We start from the raw sequence: 21,384 nt of genomic DNA on the forward strand, positions 1-21,384 counted from the left end.
TCTTGAATATTGCACAGCACCAGAGCTTTTGATCCTCTCTGTACTGACTGCACTGCTGCATTTAGTACAACAGAAGGAGGGGAGTTGCTTTGAAAAAAATGGCCCCGGTTTCCATTAGGTGTCTGTGTGCATCACAACAAGGAAAACTGCTTTGGAAACACAATGTGAGCACGGAGTGCTCAGGTAGGCTTGTTGCCTTCACAGACACACTGACCCAAACAGTAAAAGGCAAGCAGATACAGAAAAGCAGGCATGGCAGCCACAGTGCAATCAAGATGTTACCAGTAATAAACACCCAAGCAATAGCTAACTTTCAAGAATAGGCATTAATCCGAACTCATGAGCAGCCACTGCAACACCACAAACTCAGCAAGGTGCTTCAACACACACCTTCATGTTTTGCATGTCTGAGGTCCCACTGACTGGTTTGGTTCCTAAAGCCAACAGGGAAGCACTGCTTTACACTTGGGCACATGCAGAAGTCTCCTGCAGATCTGAAGCCTAAAATCCAAGGGTACTAACATGAGGTGAAGTATCGTAGATTCCACTTTATCTCATCTTTGCTTACGCCCACTTCCCGAAGTGCAAGGTGATGCAACTTACCCACAAAGGAGCCGGAAGGAGCAGGGCAATGCAAGCTTCTGAAAACATAAAGTGACTAAAAACTAACGGCTCCAGCAGAACTCTGCTAAGCTACACTTACCGGAAGCAAAATGCACCACCCCCAGGTACACCCCTTGGAGACAGACACTTCATCTTCTACCCGCTCCTGGATAAGCCAATGGACATGCTCATGCACACACAAAAGATATCTCTTCCTGCTTTTCCACTCAGTTCACTCCCCACTCCCTTACACATGCACATGAAAATTACATAGCATTCCCCCTTCATATATGTCAGATCCCAGAGTTGACCACTTACTCTTCCCTTCGCCTTTCCATTCCTTGCAGCTCAGTGGGAAGCAAGGGGAAGCACAAAAAAAATTAATGATTATAAATATTTTTCCATCTTCATCCAATACTTAAAATTTAAATTAAGGAAGGACGCTTTAAAAAAATGCTTAAAAATAAAATGGAAACAGTAACACCTTATATTAACTTTGGAAGTGTATGTTGCCTATGCATAACCTATTGACATCATTTAAATGAAATAAAAACAAGATTAATAAAGTCTGATGAGGACCTGTTTGCTGCAAGTTTTAAAGATCAAAATACTGAGCTGGCAAAACTAACTCAGCACTGTACCTAGACTCCTGGTGGCCCTGGGAAAACATTTAGTATTGGGCCCCCTTTGCTGGAGACAATGATAATAATAATCAACAAATTACCATTTTGGGGCCATCCTTTCTGTCCAGGCCCTGGGCAGCTGCCCGGTTTACCCATGCCTGTGTGTGGCCCTGAACTAACTGACTGGGCACCTGGGACAGCCAGAGTGGAACAAAGTGCTGAGCCATAGCACAGATCTCTTCTCTGGGTGGAGGGAGTGACTCTGGTCGTTGTATCTCATTCAGCTGGTTTAGTTCCCCAACCAGCAGGAAAACAAACAGGAGGTGAAAAAGAAGCTCCTTTTCCTCTTTGAGTCGATGAATACAAATGTGGTGTGTGAGAACAAAATCTTAGTTCTGCCATTTAGAAAATGTGGTGAGCAGAAACAATCAGTTAAATCACTAGCTACAGATAATACATCCTTTGTTTAGCTCATCTGTTTTAAATGCAAGACATGTTTTGAGAAACCTGCATTTTTCTTTCTGTTTGCAGCACACGGAAGGGATATTAACAGACAGAGAGCAACTATCACATACCAGGCATATGCATTCCAACAGCACAAATCACAAGGGGGGAAAAATCCTCCAACAGATCAAGGTGTCACCCCTTGTTTTCTAAATAAGTTAAATAAGTTAAGTTATATAATTGCTTAAGCAAAGGGACCTAAGCATTGTGCATCCTCCTGCTTAGCCAAACAACATACCAAAGTGGAACAACTAATGGGAGTGCAGTTGGCAGGAGGAAATCAGTTGAAGGGGACAAATGCAAAATGGGACAAAAGGCACCGATTTAAATGGATCCTTCCCACACCACACTCCTCCACAACTCTCCCAAGCTCAGATTATTTCCTCCTCACACATTCATAAGCACTCTGCAACCTTCCCCTCTCCTTTTCCCTGCCATCAGCCTCCAGGCTGCTCACAGCAGAGCAGCTTTCCTACTCTTCCTGAGCTTTGAATCCCTTCCAGGTGGGCCTTGGCTGGACTTTGAAGCAGGAACAAAGAAGGTGCAGACCAAGCCCATTTGAATTTACTCCCCGCCCTTCTCCTCAACCCAGAGAAGCAACAACTTTAAAACTCAGCCTCTTGAAGGCTCAGATCAAGCGTAGTGGCTTCTTAACCAGGCAGGGGAAATACCATGTATCTGTGTCCAAGAAGGCAGTTTTCCTGAACTGCCGCGCAGGACTGGGAAATATGGGTTGTTTTTTTTTTTAAATTTGTGTCCGTGGCTAAATTAGCCAAAACTACTTCCAAATCCATGAGTCCAGAACCATAAGTGGCCCTACTACTGGCAAACATCTTCCATCTACATCTAGGGCTTCAGATGTTCCCAAAACCTTTGGCAGGCAGCCTACTTGCAGGCCAAACACGGAGGCTCGCGGTTCGGATACCCCCCCGAGTTTCGCTTGCCCTCAGCCGTAAAGCCCTTGGAGCAAGTAGGGGAGGAGACTCCCATTTCCATAAACTGGGCTTAAAGCCGCTACACCTCGGCGGGTACTGAACCACGGCAGAAGAGCAGTTCTCTTGCGAAGCGGTTCAGGAAAACTGCCTTCTTGGACACAGATACAAGGTATTTCCCCTGCCAGGTTAAGAAGCTGCTACACTTGATCTGAGCCTTCCAGAAGCCAAGAAGTGACTGGGAGACATGAGTTTGTGTCTGTGATCACTCCAGAGAGACCAACACTGATCTAGGGGCCCTTGATAAGGGAGACATCTGCAAAGAATGGGGAGAACCTTAAAGAATTAATCTTCTGCTCTCCCCATGCCTGCCATAGCACATAATATTCATCCCATGTGTGAACAGCACCCACCATTTTTTTAAATTTAAATGAGCTCTCACTGCCTCCCACCACTTTCTGAGGTGAGGCTGAGGTGTGCTGTGGTGGTTTCCACTGTGCTCAGCTGCCAATCCTCAATCAGCCACATTTCAAAGAGGAAAAACCCACATGTCCTACTGTGGCACCTGGCACTTCAGAGGAGTCTGGGCTGCTCTGAAGTTTAACTCAGGGCCTTAACGTTGCTTCAGAAGCTGTTTGGAGCTTCTCATCATTTGAAAAATCCCTTTGCTTAGAATTATGAAATTACTATGAAATGAAGGAGATTCCCAGCCAGCTTCTCCACCAGCATAAACCAGTGCAAACCCAGGAAAACTCAAATCAGTCTGGCTCCACTGAGGTTTCTCTGGGGTTGAATGCATTTGCTAGCTGTGTTATGCAGAACAAAACACTGAGAACAAAAAGAGAGATTCCCACAATGTAGTATTTTTAGACATAAATGGCCCAGCCAGAACTTAGCGTATCACAGGAATGACAAGACTTTAAGATCATGTGGAAGATTCTGATTCAAAAGCGTGACTGATACAGACATTATTGGACACTGCTGGTGGAAACAAATGGGAAAAGGAACGAAGACCACAGTTTTGAAGTTTAAGGGAAGCTGCTCATTTGACAATAACGTGTGTGCCTGAGTTGGAGGAAGGAGGCAGATCTGACAGGGTTAGGGCAATATAGAGATCCCCACACTGACTAATCTGTAACTGAATCTCCCTTGGAATGCTGAAAGCACAAAGGAAGCACTCTGCAGCTGAAGAGCAGATGCTCACAATGCAGCTAGGATGCTCTGTAGACATTACTTACCCTATGTTTCATCTATGCACAATACCCATTAAGGGAAGTGGCAGGTCCATGTCAGTGGTTTGCACATGCCTTCCCTTGCCTTTTGAGAATGACAGAATTAAAAACAGACATCAATTTTTGGAATTTCCTAGTTGAAATTCCCAGTATCTGAGCAGCCAAAGCCACTTCATTTTGCCATTGTAGCAAAACTAACCACTCAGCTTGCTTCCTCTTATGAAAAATACAAAAAATGTCCCCCAGTGAACAAATACCCATATACCATACTTATTCAAATACAAGATGAGGTGTGGCCCCCCCCTCCCCTCCCCTCCCCTCCCCTCTATTTACCATGGAGAAAAAAAGCCCCTTGTCTTGGATTTGAGTATGAGTTGGGGGGTGGGTGGGGGCAGAGACGAGACAGGAAGCTGCTGTAGCTCCAGCCACAGATGCTACCACCAGGTCAGGCTCAGGCCGTGCTCTGTGCCCCAGGTTGAAGCAGAGCCAGAGCCTGTACAGCAAAGGAAAGGGAAGTGGTGAGGGGGAGGGACGGCAGGCTCAGGGAGGGCAAGTGGTGGGGTTAGGACAGGCTTCGGGGGCAAGATGTGGGAGGCAAGTGGCAGGGGTCATGCAGCCCCTCACTATCCCACCATCACTTGTCCCCCTGCAGCAGTGTGGAGGGGACGGACAATAAATTTAAGATGACCCTCCAATAATTAGATTCTATACATGGCAAAATTAGAAACACATTCATACAGTTTCCATGTATAGAATCTAATTACATTCAGGGTATATTGGATTTGGATAAATATGGTAATTTTCTGCATGTACATGCATCTCTGGCACCAGGCTGGGCAATATGTTGCCCTCACTCTGTGCTGTTTTCACAAGTGAGGCACACAAGCCCTCTAGACATAGCTATACAATGTACAATGCCAGGTCCAGCCTCTATGACCTGTGGGGCAGCTGCCACTGCCAAAAGTACCAAAGTGCTATACACAGGACCAAACTAGCCAGTCAAAACATGACTTTTGGAAATCTCCCTTCAGCAAGTTTCAGGAGAGGCAAAAGTAAGTTCAATTCAAAATGTGGAGCTGCCTCATGCAAACAGCACTACAAAGATATAGGTGCAGAGCCCTGCTCGTACCCTATCACTACAGTTTGTTAACGAGATAAGGAACTTCACTTAATTCAAGAAATACTTTCTTTACCACATGGAAGCATCAGCTTTCTCCAGCCAACAGAGCATTATGATCTAGCCCCCGCATCCTTCCATCCCCCCACTGAAGGCAGCTGGGATTCCACAGCACCCAAATCACACTGAATTTCCATGGCACTGGGGCGCCTTATTCCATGAGACCTTTTAATAATCCCCTCTCCTCCCTCCACTGAAGAGCCCGATTCTGGTCAGGGAAATCTCAATAAAAAGCAAATGGTAACATCACCAACCGGTGGGGATACAAGTGTCATCCACAGGCAGGTAAGAGTCTGCTTCAATGGAAACCTCGTGGTCATAGATATCACGTGAGCCCTATGAGACAGTAAGAGAAAAGCTTAATTCTGCAACATTTGAAATGGAAATTTCACAACATGAAGAAGAAAGAAGCCAAATTCAACAGCCTGGACTAAATATTACCATCAGGTTTATGGCCTCCTACAACCTGTCTGCCATCTGATAACTCCAGGTAACCAACCTGCTTTTGTGTCTGTAACTCCTCTTCATTTGTAGTCTCACAGAACAGCTTTCCAAAAATTGGGGGGTTTTTTCATACTTGAGAGATTTCTTACTATCTTTAGTTTCTCTCACCATTTTCAATTTCTTTTTTTGCCTGAAAAAGGACATGTATGTCCAAAAGCTTGCAAAGAACAACTCTTTTGCAATTATTTAGCTGGTCTAATAAAAGATATCACCTCTACCCAAAGAGTTTGTCTGCCTTTGTACTTAGATGAATGTAGCTACAGCCAAGATCCCTAATTCTGCAGCTGTGTCATGATGGAAGGGTCATGATGCATCTTCCACTGGTAGCTACAAACCATTACTGCATGACAGGATATTGAGCAACTTGCCAATTGTACTAATTTGGTAATTGCAGCACCCTTCCTCTTTGCCCTACACTGCAGTTCCTTGGTTTGTCTCCCCATAGCAGTGTAGTTGCCATGACAGAAGGTGCTGGACAAAAAACTTAGGGTGGTTCCTAGCACTCTAAACTTTTTGGGGTGGGACCATCTTTTTACACTGTGTTTGTACAGCACCTCAAAAGATCACAATGCTAATAAATGGAAACTAGGCACTCCAGGAAATGCTCTGAATACTGAAAGTAACTCAGACTGATTACTTAAGATCTGGGGCAAGTTTTTAAGTACCACTTATATACTCCAGAGAGCAGGTAAGAAATGAAAGGCACTAGAAGCCATTTTGGCACTAAAAGGGGTCCAAAAAAGGCCTCTAGGAAGCTGCTCAAGGGGAAATGGAAGCTATGTGCAGTGCTTGAGAGTCTGTTGTAGTGGACAAAAGACCTGCAGGGCTGTAGGAGGCAAGGAATATCTCCCTCCCCCATCTTGTGTAGTGGGGACCACATGTATTTATAGTTCTCACCCTGCTCCTGCTGGCATAAATGGCTGAACACCCACTGACCTCAAATGGGAACATGAACAGAGCTGCAAACTAGGGGTGCACTGATAAAGATTTTATTGGCTGATACCAACAGCCAATTATTAACCAGCCATATTGGCCAATACTGACCTGATAACTGATTTACAGAACATGGCTCCCCTGGACTTCCTGTAATTGCACAGATTTACAGGAATGCAGTCGGGCAGCGTGGACAGCAGCTCCCTGCAGGTAAGTCTGTGGAGGGGAAGGGGTGTGAGAAGGGCACAGATCAAGGCCTCCATGTTGAGGAAGAAAGTGGGGCAGGGGTTGGAGACACTGCCCAGCCAGGACGGTGAATGGGACCCAGGGTGGGGAGCAGGACAGAGCTATGGTCAACTCATCCAGGGGATCAGTGTCCTCATGCTTAAAAATGGTGTGGGGGGAACTTGAACTAAAGCTCATTGAATGGGAAGCCAGGGTAGCCATGCGCCTGCCACACTGTGGGCTGGCTAAGTAATTAGCATGATGATGGGATAATGGGCTTGGCATTCACCAGTGCCAATAAGCCTGCCCAAAGCACTACACAGATGTGGCTACACTGCCTGCAGCTTAGGAGGCAGCTTGCCTGAAGCATTGTAGCATCCAAGGGCATTGCTGCTAGGCAGGGTGGGTTTACCCTGTAGACATGACATAAGAGTAAGAATTGGGCAATACTTTCAGGTCCTGCATCCCTTGTGTAGCAGGGGATGGAAGGTTTATTTGCCTTCTGTGAGTACAGAGAGGTGGTTAGCCATGTTACCCTGAAGTCTGGCAGAAGGCAGGACAGTATAGCACCTTAGAGATGAACTCAACAAGGTTTAACTAATGAGTTAGTCTCTAAAGTGCCACCCTGCCCTGCTTTCTACTTAACTTCAGACTAATATCACAGCTAACTACTTCGCTACAAATGTAATGAGAGCAAAGAATTAAGACCACGCAACTCAGTTGACAGAGGCCTCAGATGGGACACAGGAGACCTGGGCCCTGCCCCTGACTTGTTGTGTGATCTTGAACAAGTTGCTTCCCCCTCTGTGCCTGCTTTCCCTCCCAACCTCTCTCATCCATTTAGGTAATGAGCAAGGACATACAGTGCCTACTGCAATGGGGCCTTGATCTCAACTGAGACTGTTAAACAGAGCATGACAAGAATACCTCTTTCATAGGTCAAGGAAACCCTCTTTGAACATGGCTCCCATGAATGTCCAACAATCCATCCAATTCAGGGAAATGCCTACCCATAATCAGGAGTAGCCCCGTGGCTTCCTCCATCATCCTGCACCACATTTCACACATTCTTGGCTTCCCTCGCCATCCTAATACTGTAAACAAACAATGTAGACTGCCACTGCCAAGTAGAGAATAACAATGGATTTAGTTCAGTTAGACCAATTTAGGGAGTTTTTTTGAAGCATGTTGAGACAAAGTGCTTACCTGGCCTGCTAGATTGAAATAAGCATGGTTTGTCAAATTAACTGGAGTAGTCTTGCTGGCTTGAGCTCTGTAGTTGATTGCTAATTCCCCACCATCTAGTGTATATGTCACCCAAACCTTCAGTTCACCAGGGTATCCCTCCTCATTATCTGGACTTATTCGGAAGAAGCGAACACCATTTGGCAGCACCTTGGGGGTCCAGAGAACCTGAAACAACAATTTTCAGAACTTTTTTTTTTTCGTTTTCTCTCCATCCTTGCTGAAATACACGTGGCACATTTGGTGCAGCTCCAGTTTGAGAGGCAAACACCTCTCAGTTTTTTTGCCTGCTGCTGCAGTGACAGGTAAATGTAACAGCCTTCACTAATGCTACATGCTGTATCTAATGCAGGAAGGAAAGCCTGCTGATCTGTGCTACTTCTTTCTTTATTGAGAACTTCTAATTCTTAGCTACATGATTTATGAACCACAAACATCTGGATATCGTGTTGCACTGAGGTGCTACATAAATCACACCTTTTTTTTCTTTCGTCTTTGTTTTTTTGAAGAAGCCCAGACAGTGCTTTCTCTGCCTTATTACTTTTTTCTTAATTGTCTCTCTTAAAGGCCAAAATCTGTTTTTCTGGCTTTTGTTTTTCAATTTCAGCTATCTGCCCCTAGTTTTGATTAGTTCTAATGAAATGGCCTTTTCTGGGACAACATATGGAATTCCTCTGTCTTTTTGAGTATCACATAAAAGTCTTTCAGTCATTTTAATGTTTCCTTATTAATATAACTAGTCACTTCAACAAATTTACCTCTAAGAGGCTTTGGCAGCATCCCATGACAACAAAGGTGATGTCTCAGGTTGATTGTTCTCTTTCATTTAAATTTTGAATTGTTTTTTGAATTCTACTGCAAAAGCCTATAATGATAGAGCAAATTATATTGTTTCACAACATATGATGAAATGAGCTTGAGCTCATGAAAGCTTGTGCACGCTCTATATATCTTATTTAGTTGGTCTATAAAGGTGCATACCTACTCTGCCTTTTGACTGACTTTAGATTAACATGGCTAACTACCTATCTCAGAAAAAATTATATTCATACTCCAAGTTTTTCTGTTATTGCTGATCTGCCCAAAAGTAAGTGCATATTGGTGTGTGATTGGTTACTTTAACTAGTTGAAGGCAACATTTCCCTGAAATTAACACTATTAAGGCTTCTTCCTTCCCCCTACTCATGCTCCATCCTCCCCTCCAAAATCAATTTCTGTTTCATTCCTGCCAACAGCTTGCAGAACTGAGGCCTCCATGATGAAAGACAAGAGGTCAGAACCGGATTGACTGGGGCCCGTTTGTGCTAGAAAACATTACTGAACGTATGGTGGCTATCTTTGGAAACGGAACAGATAATGAAAGACTGACTAAATCCATTAGGCCCTCAAAAGAGAGAGACTGAGTAAGATTTGCTCATATCTTTATGGAACATCAACAATGACAAAATAAAGCATTTAAAAAAATAAGGACAGCTACACTGGTTCTTAAAAATAGGTTCACAGTACAAAGTTGCAAATTTTGGAGCATATCAGTCTGAGCTCGAAACTCAGCCTTCGCTGATGACTTCAGTGGTTCCACAACTGATGTATCTAACCTCAACAATAGTACAGCAAACAAAACCAGTAATAAGTCTACAAATGTAAAAGGCTCCATCGGTTTCACAGAATATATATGAAAGCTATTTATACCATTTGCATCTGCAATGCAGTCCCCTATTTTCTGCAGTTCAAAAAACCCCCCAAAATTGTTACAGTTAATAGAAGCATGCTTATAGACACGAGCTATATTGCTTCACGCCGACCGCAACATTGCAGTTAGCTAGATAAAAATAAATCTTGGTCAAGATCGTGTCAACAAGTTAGCAAACAGCTGACACACTCTGTTCTTGTATAAACTGACCCCACAACTCTGATCAGCATTGAATTATTTAGCCTGAATGCTCCCAAGTGTCTGTTCTCATGATACAATATTCTAATAAGGTTTTGGTGAAGTATGTTGTTACTTATGAAAGCTCATGCCTCTCTGAACCATTTAGTATCCAAGACGCTGCCCTGCCCTATCTTCTTCCTGACTTCAAGACTAACACAGCTAATCACCTCTTCCCTCAACACTGTAATGAAGGCAAGCACTCAGGAAGAGACGCAGATGATATATGTGTATCTGACTTTGTTGGTATCTATTTGACTTCAATGCCTAAAAAATGCTTTAGAGAAAGGGTGTCTTTGTTAAAATTCAAGAACCTCTGATTTAGTTTATGGCATAAGAAGTCACAAATATTTGAGAAAAACCTCCAGCAAAACTAGGGAAGCTCAGACTTTATAATCCAGATATTCTGAAGGAAAACAAGCTCTTCTCTGAAACACCTTTCAAGCTACCTTTGAGAATCACAGAGGCACAAAACAATCCCTTGCAGGCTGCCTTTCAAACAACAGTTGTTTTGGCAATCAAATCAAAGCCAGCACTACAAGCAAAACTGTACAGGGAGGCTGCAAACAGCTGAAGAGAGGTCTAAGGAGTCCTGGCCCAGCTTGTTGCTGGTCATGAGTGCACACATACGTCTGGGCGTATAGCGTGGGGGACACAGTTGTGCCTCTACAACAAGGATCGGGTCCCTCACGACTCTTCTACTGTCTGCCCTGGCATGCCAACATCTTATAAATTAGGTTGAAGTGTTTTTGGCACTGTGACCAAAAATGTTGCTGACCCCTGTCCTACACCGTATTCTGTGAAACCTCACAGAAAGCCACGAATCAGATACTTGTTTTTACAAATGCATTCAATCAAACACATCTCATGGTATTAAAACCACCCCCACCACCCTCAAAACCAGAACCTATTGTAAAACCAGCATGATCTTCAGCCTGGTTCCTAACAGACGAAATCAGAAACTAGAGAATAGCTGCTGTTATAATCTGTAGAGAGAGGTAAGTAGCCTTGTTAGTTTGAAGTCAGGCAGACAGCAGGGTAGAGATGTACCTTATAGACTGCCTAAATCACAGATGCATAAGTTTTTGTGTCCTTTCTTTCTTGAGGTTTTGAAAGGATGTGCATATCATTTCATGGCATCCAATAAAGTGAGTTCTTCCCCACAAAAGATTATGCATCTCTGATTCAGTTAGTTAATCTGTAAAGTGTATCTTCACTCTGCTTTCTAACTGTTATAATTTATATGATACCAATGGTGCACTAGTGTTTGCCAGCAGCATGCAAGGCAATTTAATGAAGAAAGGAGGTGTGCAACCAGGAGAAAGAGAGGCTGCTAGTCCTCAAAGACAGAACCAGGGTCTGCAATAGGCTCTTGGGAGTACAGATTAAGAGTTGTTGGATTTTGGAAGACAATCCATTAGGATTTAGCAGTGCCATTAATCCAGGGGAAGAAGGAAAGGGAGGAATCAGAGATTACACCAAGGCTGAAAAACTGTTGGGCAGGAAAAAGAGTGGAATTGACCTATGTACAGACACAAGCCACCAGGCTGCCTAATGCAAATCAGGGTCCTGTTGTGCAGGACAGTTCGCAAACATAGAGATGCCTCCAGCCCTGGAAAACCTCCATCCTACATCCATGAAGAAAAGCCAAAGGTTGGGGAAGACACAGTACAACAAAGAAGTGACTTTCCAAGGTCCAGCCCTAGTTACAAAATTACCAACCAGTGCCAGGTAGGCCATATAACCCTACTTGGGGGAATATTTTACTGGCAGCAAGAGCTCCCAATGCAAATGGTGCCTTTTAAAAACTGCACAAAACAGAGTGATCCATTGTCAGAGAAAAGTATGTTGCTGTGATCAGACAGACAGATTGGTAGGACTATCAGATTTCAGGGAACCCAGAGCTTCGGTCCATGAACGTCAGTGATTCAGAGGTAAAACTTCTTATAATAAAAACACATAATAAAATGAAACAAAACTCTTGCTTTAACAGGGTGCCGTATGCTGAAAAAATGGGGATAGTTTGTTCACCATCAGCTTTACCTTGTCAAATCCTTTTGTTCCTCCATGCAGGCTGTTGGGCTTATTGTTGATGGCTAATTGATACTCCTTTCCCTCCAGGATAAATTTCCCTTTAGCAATTCTGTTGGCAACACGCCCAATGACTGCTCCAAAGTAGGGGTGTTTGTTGACATAGCCTGACAAAAATAATGAATTACTGTTAAAAAATAAAATCCACACTTGACCATGAGTACTGAGGGGGCAGCGAGAGAGGGAGCACATGGCAGAAGCAGCTCAGAGGGTAGGGCTGCGAGTGGCAGATGTCAGAAAGGAACATCCTGGCTATGGTGAGCAACCTGTTTGAAGCTGAGGGCAACAACATGCAGGAGCTGTCTGAAAATATTTACTGGTTTGGTTTCTCAGAGGCATCTGGTTCTGTAGCAGAAGGGGCCTGCCCATGAGTGCCTTCTTGCACAACCCTGCTCTCCTCACAGCCTTCAATAATAGGAGTGTTTCAGTCCCAAAACATATGCCTTGCAAAACCAGGAAATGGTTAAGTCCCTTTAAAATATTTGCCTTTGCAGTAAAAAGGGTCATTAAGGCAGGAAACAGAGTCAAGGGACACTTCCCACGCAACACAGCCATGACAAGTCCTAGCCCAGTGAGATAAACACAAGACCATCCTTCCTGTTAGATTTCCTGAGAGTAGGATGCTCTCGACAAAGACTTTAGAACAGAGGTTCTCAAACTGTGGTATGCGGACCACCCCTGGTCCACAAGCTCCATTCAGGTGATCCACGGAAAGGTGACCTAAGGCTAAAGCTGACAAACATTACACCCAACTTCGCAGAACTTTGCTCAAAAAAAACAGGCACATTCATTGCATTAGAAAGGTAAGACTACTGATATTAAAATATGAGTTATGTGCTTTAATTTGCAGAACTAAAAAAGTTTAAGTGATCCACCGAGACCCTCAGCAATTTTCAAGTGATCTGCGAAAAAAAAAGTGAGAACCACTGCTTTAGAACAAGGGTCATACACAGGAAGTACTGGGCTAGGTGGCTTTCTCAGGACTCCAAATTAAGTCCGAGCTGGAGTGCAGGATGGGAGCCAGCTCTCCTGGGTCCCAGTCCATTGCTTTAGCTACTGCTTGCAGCCCCGGCCCCACACAGTCCCCGTATATGGAAACTTCACAAGTCCTTAGGATAATTCAGCTTGGGCAGGCTGTTTTTATACACAGCAGTGTGGCCAAGGGGATCAGATATGGGGCAGCCATAGGAGACCTGGCTGGCACAATGCTGTTTGCCTCCCTTTGTGGTAGGGATATAAAAGGACTTGCTTTACTATTAAGAGCTGTTAAACATCAGGGAAGTATTAGAAGCTGCCGGTGGCAAGAGAGATTTGTGCTTATGGCAGAGGTGTAACAAGCAGCTTTTGCATCCTGGGATGGTACCCCAGTAACCCATCTCTAGTTATGCTACTCATTCCTGGTGTAGTAGTAAATTTAGTTGGGCTTCTGGCCTACTTGACTAGGAAAACAGACAAAGACCAGAAGAGCTGATACTGCTTATTTCAGTCACATGTTCTGAGATAAGGAATCTTGCATGCCTTATTACCCTGTGCACAGATGTCCAATTAAGTAAACTTGTTTTGGTTTCTCCAAGTTCGTATTTTTTTTCTCTTTATGTCTTAGGTATAAATATGCTTGAAAACTTATAGAGCAGGAGGATTCTTTTGAAACAGACAAGTGGGTGATTCCCCTTGCTGTATGAAATTCTCCCTGTGATCACAGTACAGCCTTAAATAAAAAAAAAGCTGGCTCTGTCAGTTCTGATTCAACCACAACACAAAGTTTGATTTCTTCCACACTGGTCTTTGGCTCCCAACCCAGCTCCCCTTCCCCTACCTTTCAGGGTATTTTGGAAGGGAAGGTCTCTTCAACAATTTTTCTCACTTACAGAACAGAAGCATGGCTCCTAGAAGGCATGTTCCACAGAACCAAAAGCAAAATCTTAGAACTCACTGGCACTTGAGCTAATTTTTGGTGTTAGACACAAGAAGGTAGTACAGCGATGGGGCTCGCATGTGGATATTGCCTGTTTTTGTCCTTGTATGTGCTCAGGAAAACAATTATGAGAAGGTTAACATTTTTCTAAAATAAAGTCTCTATTCGTATAAAAGTTCTGAAACTCTCAGAAAGACCATCATTCACTGACCCTACATTTTCACCTCAACCAGGGTTTGCCCACAGACACATGCACTTGCTGAAAAAACAAAATCCATTTCTACCAAACTAAGCACACACAAGGAAAACACAGCAGGAGACTCTAATAAAGTGGTACAGGGCTGGTCCACAGCTTGGATACTTCATGAGGTCAGTGCAAGGGGCTGGGCCCTGCATACCTGGCCTGGGCCCCACACTGTCCTGGCCCAGGTCCATGTGCCTGGATCGGGCCACGTACCAGCTCAGCCAGGCCCTGCAACACTCCAGCCCCTTGCATCTTGGTCTTGCATGCCTGATTTAGCCTGCAGGCCCATGCTAACCACCCACATTGCTGCTCCTGGCTTGGACTGTGAAGATCCTGAGGAGCCCAAAATAGCTCAACAGAGCCGAGGAGCCATGGCAACACAACTAATTAAATTTTTTACTAACTCTGAGAATTAGGCTTTATTCAGCTGGACTTTGCTGCTGTTACAAAGGTGCCAAAGCTTTACATAAGCAGAATGCCGCTTCTTGTCCAATTAGACTTCATGGATTGAGAGATAGTGAGCTTCCACTGTAAAATGGATTGTGCCCTATGTCCTTGAACTATTCAGAGACAACTGCCTTTCCATAATGTTGGAAACAGGAGTTTAGAGTCTCTTCAACACTTGTAAGTGTTGACCTTCAAATTTGCTTCAGTACATTTTGGGCCCTAGGTTCTGGTGGCAGGTGCCAATCAGGTAAAGAGCTGGTGAATGCTAAATGACTATACGGCAGTGAGGAAATTTCCAGATTTCTAAAAGCCCTCATCTATCAGGATGCCACAGACTAATGGTTGGCCACCTCTGGTAATTCTTGTTAAAAACCTGAGTAAACAATGCAGGACAAGTTTGCCCCCTTAGACCTCTTGCCACTGGGAAGAGGAGGAAAAACAACTTTCAAGATATTAAGTTTCCTTATCCATCGGGGGGCAAGGTTGGTCCTGTTTACAGAACAGGATCCAATCTCAAACCACTCCTGATTCTCTAGTAACTACACAGGTATCAGGACCTCCCCGAGGCCAGAAACAAGTATGTGGATGCCCTACTCCTCTGCCTGCAGAGGTCAAACATCATGTCTCCATGAGAAGAAAGCTTTAGATGCTTATCTGACCCTACATCACCACCCTGCCCCACAGGCCTCCGCTACAGTTGTCTTAGGAGGGCAGCAGTTGTAATAGCTTACCATACTCCCCTCCCACCCACCTGCACCATCCTGCTTCAGGAAGGGTCCAAAAAGAGCCCATCTGATGGGTGCTGTCACATAAGAATCCCACCTCCATAGATTTGCTTCCTTCCTAAGAGATGCAAGTGCTTCCCCTCTCTGCGTTCATCTCTTTGATGAGGATGACTTCCTCTGTCTGCTACTTTTCAGTGGAGAAGGAAAGGAAAGGCCAGATAAGACAGCTGACCAGACCCCTACTGCCAAGGGGTTATAGATCACCAGTGCCTATAACTTTCCTCAAGCTCTCCAGCTCTCTGAGCTGTAATGGGGGAAGAAAAAGCCAAGACAAAGGAATGAGGCAGCAATTACCACCTGAGAACCAAAAAGAGACTGGGGAGTATGCAATCATATCCCTTACATTGTCACAACTCCAATACAAAGACCTCATTTTACAATTCCCTGTCAAAGAGCTAACTTCCTTGCTTTGGGTATTTCCAAGACAGAACAGAAAGCTGACCGCAGCTTCAAGTGCATAACCAACCAACAGCAGCTTCCTCCTTCAGTCTCTTCTAACCCTAGTGACCCCCCACAGGCATTCACCATTTTTCATATAACAAGCTACCTACAGTGCTGCACTAATGCAGTTATGCTGGTTCTGGTTTAAGGGGCAGTGAGCACAGCTAGTCCAGGCATGGCATTATCATGCAGCCCTACAAGGCATCCTTCTGAGTGGGGCAACTTTCGGGAACCTCCACTGGGTGCAAAAGTTTCAGCATCTAACTTTGATTAAAATAACAATATCCCAGCCAGACAAAGGAGGCCTGCCTTGCTTTTGGGTACTCACATCAGTGTTTAGTCTGTACAAGGCCCATTTAATTGACTATCCAAGGATCAAGCAGGTTATCCTACTGGAGCTGCCATATTTTAACATAGTCACCTATTCCTGTCAGCAAGCTAAGGTCCATTTTTTTCTACCAAGCTTCAGATGTCACTAGTCTGCTCAGGCCTGGGGTCCTCCCATATCACCAACCCAACAGTCATAGTATCATAGAAAATTAGGGTTGGAAGGATCTCAGGAGGTCATCTAGTCCAACCCCCTGCTCAACACAGGTCCAACCTGAACTATACCATCAGATCACCAGATCATTAGATGCAGGGGTAGCAGTGGACATAGTCTTCCTGGACTTCTGGAAGGCTTTTGACACTGTCTCTCACCCCGTTCTTATTAAGAAACTGGGGAGCTGTGGTGTAGACACCCACACAGTCAAATGGGTCTCCAACTGGCTGGAGGGCCGCACCCAGAGGGTGGTAGTGGATGGGTCCTTCTCAACCTGGAAGGACATGGGCAGTGGGGTTCCGCAGGGCTCGGTCCTCGGGCCCGCACTGTTCAACATCTTCATCAGCGATTTGGATGAGGGGGTAAAAAGCACCCTGTTCAAATTTGCTGATGACACTAAGATGTGGGGGGACGTGGGCACACTGGAAGAATGCAACAGGCTACAATCAGACCTAGACAGGTTACAAGGGTGGGCGGATGAGAATAGGATGGGTTTGAACACAGACAAGTGCAAGGTGATGCACCTGGGGAGGAACAACCAGCACCATACCTACAGGTTAGGGAACTCCCCTCTTGTCAGCATGGAGGCGGAAAAGGATCTGGGGGTCATCACTGACTCCAAGATGAACATGGGTCGGCAGTGTGGGGAGGCAGTTAGGAAGGCCAACCGTACCCTGTCATCCAGCCACAGATGCATCTCGAGCAGGTCCAAGGAGGTGATCCTCCCCCTCTGTGCGACACTGGTCAGGCCGCAGCTGGAGTATTGTGTCCAGTTCTGCGCGCCACACTTCAAGAGGGATGTCGACAGCATGGAGAGGGTCCAGAGGAGGGCCACTCGTAAGATCAGGGGACAGCAGAGCAGGCCGTATGAGGAGAGGCTACGGGACCTGAACCTGTTCAGCCTCCAAAAGAGAAGGCTGAGGGGGGATCTAGTGGCATGTTATAAACTAGTCAGGGGGGGGATCAGCAGGCATTGGGGGAGTCCCTGTTCCCCTGAGCACCGCCAGGAGTGACCAGGAATAACAGTCACAAGCTGGCAGAGGGTAGGTTTAGGTTAGATATCAGGAGGCGCTACTTCACGGTCAGGGCGGCTAAGGTCTGGAACCAGCTTCCAAGAGAAGTGGTGCAGGTTTCTACCCTGGGGGTGTTTAAGAGGAGGTGAGATGCTCATCTTGCTGGGGTCGTTTGACCCCAGTAATCTTTCCTGCCATGGCAGGGGGTCGGACTAGATGATCTGCTCAGGTCCCTTCTGATCCTAGAAACTATGAAACTACCCCAGTCAAGGCTTTGCCTACCCAGGTTGTAAAAATCTTTAAGGACAGAGATTCTACAACTTCTCTGGGTAACCTGTTCTAGTCCCTTACTACTCTCCTAGTGAGAAAGTTTTTCCTATTATCTAACCTATACTTCCTTTTCTGCAACTTGTTATGTCATCTGCTACCACTGAGAACAGTCTAGCTCCATCCCCTTTGGAACCAGCCTTCAGGTAGAAGAAGGCTGCTATTAAAATCCCCCTCAGTCTTCTCTTCTCCAGACTAAATAAGCCCAGTTCCCTCAGCCTCTCCTCATAAGTCATTTCCCTCAGCCACCTAACCATTTTCATTGCCCTCCACTGGACTCTCCATTTTGTCCACGTCCTTTCTGTAGTGGGAGGCCCAAAAGTGGACACTGTACTCCAGATGCGGCCTCACCAGTGCTGAATACAGGGGAACAATAACTTCCCCTTGATCTACTGGCAATACTCTTACTAATGCAGCCCAATATGCCATTAGCCTTCTTTGCAATAAGGGCACACTGTTGATTCATATTCATTTATTGTTCAGTGTAACCCCCAGGTCCTTTTCTGCAGAGCTAATGCTTAGGCAGTCAGTCCTGGTGCATGGGATCATTCTGTCCGTAGCACTTGTCCTTATTGAACTTCATGACATGGGTGACTGGTGCCTCCTGAGTAAGGGCAGCATGCGACATCCAGCAGCCAGTCAGTAACTTGGGGGGGGATCCCCCACAGCTGATCTTGCCAACTGGGAGGGGGGCAGTCCCCCCACAGCTGATCACACTAACCCAGAAGTGCCAGTGGCGCTTCTCCTGGCGCCCCCACTCCCCAGCCAATGTTCACATGGGGGGCATTGGCGCTCCACCTACCCACTCTGCCTATCACCTAACTGGGAAGCACTGGCTGTCAGAGGATGCATGTGCACCTTCATGCATCCCCTACATGTCGCCACTGCTTCATGAGATTTTTGGTCCAATCCTCCAATTTGTTTAGGTTTCTCTGGATCCCAGCTGTACCCTAGCCCTATATTTACACCAACTCGAAGGAAGTGTGCAACTCACATTCTGATCTAGTCACGTTCTGTGCAGGAGTCTGGCTCTCCCTTGCTCTGGACAATCCTTTGTATGGGAAGAGTGGAGGGAACAACACCACCACTGTGAGCTGGCAGTCTCTTGTCCCCATGTGGTTTGACAGTAAAGGACAAGGCAGTCAGTAACGCCAACTCTCGTGAAATTATTGCAAGAGTTGTGATTCCTGAGTAAAATTAAGTCCAACTCATGATTTCACAATAGTACTCTCAAATCTCAAGCCTTTTTCTTCTGGCGTGTGTCTTGCCCAACCAGGTCGGAACCAGGTGCAAAGTCCAGGCAGGAGCGGAGCCTGGGCAGGGCCCAGCTGTGATGGGGTTCAGGTAGCCCTGCCAAGTCACCACTGAGCCTGGACCTGCAACAGGTGGGGGGTGCTGCTCAGGGTGCATGCACAAGCAGCTGAGGGGAAGCAGGGTTAAAATGGAGCATCTCATTTTTTACTTACCAAATCTCGATTGTTAAGTTTGTCCCTTGATTTTTGACATGGTGGGGTTTGCAATGCTGCAAAGTAGTACCAGGCCTCATAGCAAGAGAGACCTTAGAAGTGGATCAGACCAGCATTTCTAAACGTGTGGGTTGTGACCCATAAGTGGGTGGCAAGAATATATGAAAGGGTCACAAGCAAACTTTAAAAATGGATTCTCCTTAAAATAAAAGAAATATGTGGGAAACCCTGGCTTTTCCCTTGCTCCAGCCCATGGGGGACTGCTTGGGGGCACCCCCACATGCAGTGGGTGGGACTGACCACATGTTTACAAATGGGTCCTGGTCCAAAAAAGGTGAAGCACTGGGTTAGACAGTAAAGAATCAAGTCCACACATGCCCCCAGAAGCGAGGTTAATACGTATGTCTTGGGGGAGAAAAAACACCAAAAATAATGGTTTAAACTTGAAACCCACCTTCTAAATGATCAAAGCCCACGACAATGTCTGAGGCTTGGCCATCCCTGTCTCTGGTTTCCAGCGCAGTGATTATGCAGCCTAAGGAGAGGAGCTCCACTTTCACCCTGTCTGAGTTCAGCACAAACTTTTCCACAGCCCCCGCTTCGCCCACGTGCGGCGGGTGCCCGAGCAGCTCTCTCTGCACCCCGGCCATGGCTCCTCAAGGGCTCTCGGGAACAGGCGGACCTACGCGAGCTGGGCGGGGAGAGCTTGGCCCCTTCCCCTTCCCCTTCCCCCTCCCCCGCCCGCGGCCCAGGAAGGACAACCGCTGGAGACGGGACTGCGCGGCCTGGCTGCCCGGAGCAGGGGCAGCCTCCCCGTGCGCAAAGCCGCCTACCGACGCGGGGAGCGCGCGCGCCAACTGCAGGCGCTTCCTCAGCTCGCCCTGTCCGAGGGTGCTCGTACCCGGAAGCTTGCAAAGGAGAATGCTTCCAACTATTTGAGTCGGTCTCATAAAAAAAGATATCGGATTTACCCTCCCCCCCCCAAAAAAACAACAACAACAACAAAACACCTGCTTGCCAGCCCTTCGCGTTCATCCCGTCCCAAATCAGGAGTGTATTAACTGACCCCTTTGAGCTGGTCTGTTCTCCCAGTTTCTTCTCTCACAGACTGAAGGCAGACGAGGTTCTTTGGGTAAATGTGATCTTTTATTAGACCTACTAAATAGCTGAAAACAATTGTTCTTTAAAACAGGGTTTGAATTACACTTTGACTTTTTGGGGGGGGAGGAGGGAAGTTGCAAAAAATATGGGTTGTCCATCATGATGCCATAATACAATCAGAGACCCCTGCCCAGGTTGTGCCTTTCAAATCTTACAGGGGGATTTCATCCCTTATGAAATAAGATGAAAGTGCCCCTACCCCCCATTGACTCCCCTGTAATTCTCAAACAGGAATATAATGTAATCCCATCCCAAACTCCCCCATAATCAGCCCCCCCCCAACTCCCTTGTAATCCCAGCCCTGCTTTGCAAGCTTTCAGGCACAAACACCTTTCTGCAGGCACAGGGCAGCATTTTTATTGTCTTGTTACTGCATCCTGCTTTCTGGTTTCTGATTTGTGCAGGGGGGAGAAAAGTAAAGAACTTAATACTGGATCCTGGGGGTTTCCCTTCAATCACAGACATCTGCTTAATTTTGACTGAAAATTAAAAGTCACTTTCTTTTTTCTTTTAAATGCAAACATGAATGAGGTCAACTGATTGGGTTAAAATCTACAGAGAAAAATCATGGGGTTTTTTGCCTTACAGCTCTGCAAGAGGATCTTCTACCCAAAAGGGAACATTTTTAGCAAGTTAAAGAGGAATGAAAATGTGTATCTGGAACATTCTGCCTCTTCCAACCATATGTGATGCAAGTTTCCTCTGCTAGAGGAAACACTGCATATAGCATAGCACGCCTAGACACATTACTCTCAGATTTCACAAGAATTACAAGTGATAATTTTCTAAACCTTCTTTTTATACACATTAAAACCACAACTATATATCTTATCCCACTTTTGCACTCATAGAAGCATTCATTTTAAAGTTTGCATTTCACTGTTAAGATAGCCTTTTCTATTCAAACAGTAGTTTTTGACCATGCTACCTGGAGCATGGATTAACATAATGGATGATGAATGCCTAACTGTGAAAACTACAATCTTCTTCCGGTCATAGCTATAATTGACATTTGACATTGTTGACATACCTCCAAAAAGCTTGAGTC

At 45.6% G+C, this 21,384-nt stretch overlaps 1 protein-coding gene across 1 annotated transcript in view; it reads right to left on the bottom strand.

Moving 5' to 3' along the window:
* The window catches only part of GALM (galactose mutarotase), a 38,363-nt gene extending 18,499 nt beyond the window's left edge, over positions 1-19,864 (bottom strand). Inside the window, exons 1-4 of the mRNA XM_090052942.1 lie at positions 19,630-19,864; positions 11,949-12,103; positions 7,940-8,146; positions 5,326-5,407 (exon numbers count right to left, since the gene is read on the bottom strand). Of these exons, the coding sequence (XP_089909068.1) occupies positions 5,326-5,407; positions 7,940-8,146; positions 11,949-12,103; positions 19,630-19,825 (640 nt within the window). The 5' untranslated portion in view covers positions 19,826-19,864. The remainder of the gene's footprint in view (positions 1-5,325; positions 5,408-7,939; positions 8,147-11,948; positions 12,104-19,629) is intronic.
* Between the last annotated feature and the right edge of the window lie 1,520 nt (positions 19,865-21,384).

The sequence above is a fragment of the Crocodylus siamensis genome, chromosome 1 (assembly GCF_052110815.1).
Source record: "Crocodylus siamensis isolate JL-2025a chromosome 1, ASM5211081v1, whole genome shotgun sequence".
Taxonomy (NCBI): Eukaryota; Metazoa; Chordata; order Crocodylia; family Crocodylidae; genus Crocodylus; species Crocodylus siamensis.